At 44.3% G+C, this 3,834-nt stretch overlaps 1 protein-coding gene across 1 annotated transcript; it reads right to left on the bottom strand.

The window, feature by feature from the left end:
• Window positions 1-1,880: 1,880 nt before the first annotated feature.
• Window positions 1,881-2,690, bottom strand: LOC115635180 (olfactory receptor 12D1-like). The gene has a single exon (XM_030533524.1). It carries the CDS (start codon window positions 2,688-2,690, stop codon window positions 1,881-1,883), a length of 810 nt encoding a protein of 269 aa, XP_030389384.1.
• Window positions 2,691-3,834: the final 1,144 nt, after the last annotated feature.

Genomic DNA, 3,834 nt, shown 5'->3' with positions numbered 1-3,834 from the left:
GATGGAGTGGGGGTGGGCATAGGGCAGAGGGGTAGTCGAGCACCCCCCAGGTAGAGAGGAAGTTGGTGCCTTTGCCTCAGTGTACCCCAGGTTTACGTGTACCCCTGGTTGAAGACCACTGCTATAAGCCATTGAAGGAATGGGACATGCTGGCCCCAGTCCCTTCGGTGCTGTTCTAGAAAGGCAGCCTGCTCAGCTCCCGGTGTCCTAGCGAACCTTTCCACCATCCCATCAGATGTGGGTGTACTGGGATGGGGCAGGTTTTGAGGAGCCCTAGAATTTCCCATATCTGCAGAAATGCTTTGTATTCAAAGTATGCCCCTTGATCTGTGTGTTACTCATCCGGAATCCCACGTGTGGGGAAGAATTCATTCACTAGGACCACAATTGCTGTCACAGCTCTAGAGCTCTTATTGTACAAGCCTCAACAAGCCCTTTTGTGAAGCAGTCCAGAGCGACCAGCAAATATTGACTGCCAGCCTCTGTCTCAGGAAAGGTCCCAAGAACACCAATGGCAGCGCACTCCTTTAGCCCCTTAGAAATTTTAAAATTGTCATTGATGGAGAAGCCACTCAACCCTTGCTAAGTTCTTCCAGTGATTAATCACCCTCACTGTGAAAAATGGGCACTTTTTATTTCCGCTAAGAAGTGGTCTAGCTTCAACTTCCATCGTGCTACACCTGTGTCTATTAGCCACTAGAGCCCATTACTAATGAATTGTTCTCCATGTAGGTACTTATGGACTCTGATCACATCACTCCTTAACCATCCCTTAGCTAAGCTAAACAGAATGAGCCCCCTGAGTGCACGACTAGAAAGCACGTTCTCCAATCCTTTAATCTTTCGTTTCCGAGGAGCTCATAAGGTCAACCCAATCTGCACAAACCCAACATGAAAAAACAATTATAGGTTATTTGCAATAGCCTTTTTTGTCACTTTTACATTTCTTAAAACTAAATATTTACCACTTCTGTTGAAATGAAAGCTCTGCAGCAAATTTACCTGCAGATTTCTACCACCCTGAGATGGTAATAATAATAAATCAGACAGGATGCTAATAAAAGTTTATTGAAAAATTTCCATCAAGTTTTTTTATTTTAATTTAAAAATGAGTTTTGACTAAACAAAACTGTTCACAGAACGAGTTTGCTCTTTTCAATTTTTTTCAAATTTTGATCAAAACCTGAGACCCTGAAAAAAATATTGGTCAAACATCTCTCCCTCCCCCTTCTCCCCCAACTTTTTTGGTTTTGGGCAGTTTTCATAATAATATTTTTGGTGTTTGGTTGCTGAAAACCAAAATATTTCTGATCTTTGGGTGTTCAGTTTTTTGATGAACAGTCAAAGTTCTCCAGTGAAAATATTGCCAAATATTATATATATATAATTTTCAATTAACTTTTCCTTGCCAGCACAAAAATCCATTCACTTCTATTTGCAGCAATCTATTTCATTCACACTGGTGTTAAAAAAAAATTATTAGAACAATGATGATTCAGTCATTCCCAATGCTCTCTTCGCTTGGCACAGCTGTGATGCAGATAGAGATGACAAGGACAATTTAGAATGGTTCCCTACCCTGTGTTTTCCCTGCATGGTTGTAATGCAAATAATACAACAAATGGTAATTAATATGTTTCCCTAAAATATGTGCCCTATGCAGGACTGTGCCTTACATTGTACAGCCCACTCCCCGTGACAATATCAGAAGTAGATCCTTTGTTGGGTTGATTATTGTCTCTACTTCAGTTATTCTTTTCCAGGAAGCAGTTTCTCCTTAGTGCTTTCCTCAGAGCAGATTTCACTTCCTGGTTCCTCAGGGTGTAGATCAGAGGGTTCAGGGCTGGAGTGACAACACTGTACATGAAGGTGGCGACCATCTACCTATCAGAGGAGCTTCCCGCAGAGGAGAGCATGTAATTGAAGATGACCGGCACATAGAGCAATGCCACTACCATGAGGTGGGAGATGCAGGTGGAGAAGGCCTTTCTCCTGCTTTCCTGGGAGCGGACCTTCAGGAGAAGGAAGGAGATGATGTAGAGGTAGGAGAGGAGTGTGAGGGCAAAGGAACCCAGGCCAATGCCCCCAGTAATGATATTGAGCAGGGTTAAATTGAGGTGGGTGCTGCTACAGGCGAGGCTCAGCAGGGGCTTGATGTCACAGAAGAAGTGCTGGATTTCATTGGGGCCACAGAAATTCACTTGTGATGTCATGACTGTGTGCATCAGGGCATGCAGGAAGCCATTGGACCAGGTGGCCGCTGCCAGGAGCAGGCAGGTCTGTGGGCTCATGACCAGCCTGTAGCGCAGCGGGTTGCAAATGGCAACATAGCGGTCATAGGCCATGACAGCCAGCATCATGGCCTCACTGCTGCCCAGAAAGTGGAAGAAGTGGAGCTGGGCCAGGCAGCCAGCAAAGGAGATGGTTTGGTGCCTCGAGGGGAAGCCGACCAGCATCTTGGGCACGGTGACCGTGCAGTAGAAGATGTCCAGGCAGGAGAGGTTGCCCAGGAAGAAATACATGGGGGTGTGAAGCCGGGGCTCAGCCAACATCACAGCTATGATGGCCCCATTACCCAGCAGGCTGGTCATGTAGAGCAGGAGGAAGAGAACAAAGAGAGGGTGCTGTAGCACCAGAAGATGGCTCAGGCCCAGGAGGACAAACTCACTCACCGCTGTCTGGTTCTCCATTGCTGTGGAGGGAAGAGGACAAAGCAGGAGAAAAGCAAACAGGCTGAAGGTAGCATCCACCACCATCTCAATGGTTCTATTCCCAATCCAACAGAGCTGGATGGAATCAAACACTTAGGGGTTTTGTTTTCTGGCTACAGTCACAGGTGCAATCTGTACCCAGATATGACTGAGCAGTAAAAAGAGGCAGAATAATTAGAGCAGTTTGCATTTCTTTATAAAACTGAGAGGAGTGGGGATTCATTGGACCAGGTCTGTCCAGCACAGTCATAAAAGATCTGGAAAAAGGGGTAAACAATGAGGTGGCAAAATTCACAGACAATACAAAACTACTCAAGACAGCTAAGAGCAAAGCAAACTGCAAAGAGTTACAAAGGGAACTCACAAAATTGTGTGACTGGGCAACAAAATGGCAGATGAAATTCAAAGTTGATAAATGCAAAGTAATGCACATAGGAGAACAGAATCCCAACTATACGTATAAAATGATGGGGTCTAAATTAGCTATTACCAATCAGGGAAGAGATCATTGTGGACTCATTGTGGCTAGTTCTCTGAAAACATCCACTCAATATGCAGCAGCAGATAAAAAAGCTAACTGAGTATTAGGAAAGGGAAAGATAATAAGACACAAAATATCATATTGCCTCTATATCACTCCATTGTACACCCACATAGAATCATAAATCGTAAGACAGAAAGGGACCTTGAGAGGTCATCTCGCCCTGACTCCTGCACTCATGGGGCATCTAGACCATCCCTGACAGGTGTTTGTCTAACCTGCTCTTTAAAAACTCCAATGATGGAGATTCCACAACCTCCCTAGACAATTTATTCCAGTGTTTAACCACCCTGACAGTTAAGAAGTTTTTCCTAAAATCCAAATTAAACCTCCATTGATACAGTTTAAGCCCATTGCTTCTTGTCCTATCCTCAGATGTTAAGAAGAACAATTTTTCTCCCTCCTCCTTGTAACAACCTTTTATGTGCTTGCAGACTGTTATCATGTCCCCTCTCAATTTTCTCTTATCCAGACTTGACAAACCCAATTTCTTCAATCTTCCCTCATAGGCCATGTTTTCTAGGCCTTTCATCATTTTTGTTGCTCTTCTCTGCACTTTCTGCAATTTGTCCCCATCTTTCC

This window comes from Gopherus evgoodei, chromosome 14, assembly GCF_007399415.2.
Source record: "Gopherus evgoodei ecotype Sinaloan lineage chromosome 14, rGopEvg1_v1.p, whole genome shotgun sequence".
Taxonomy (NCBI): domain Eukaryota; kingdom Metazoa; phylum Chordata; order Testudines; family Testudinidae; genus Gopherus; species Gopherus evgoodei.
Note: the sequence above shows the minus strand (reverse complement) of the source record. Positions and strands in the feature narration are given on the sequence as shown.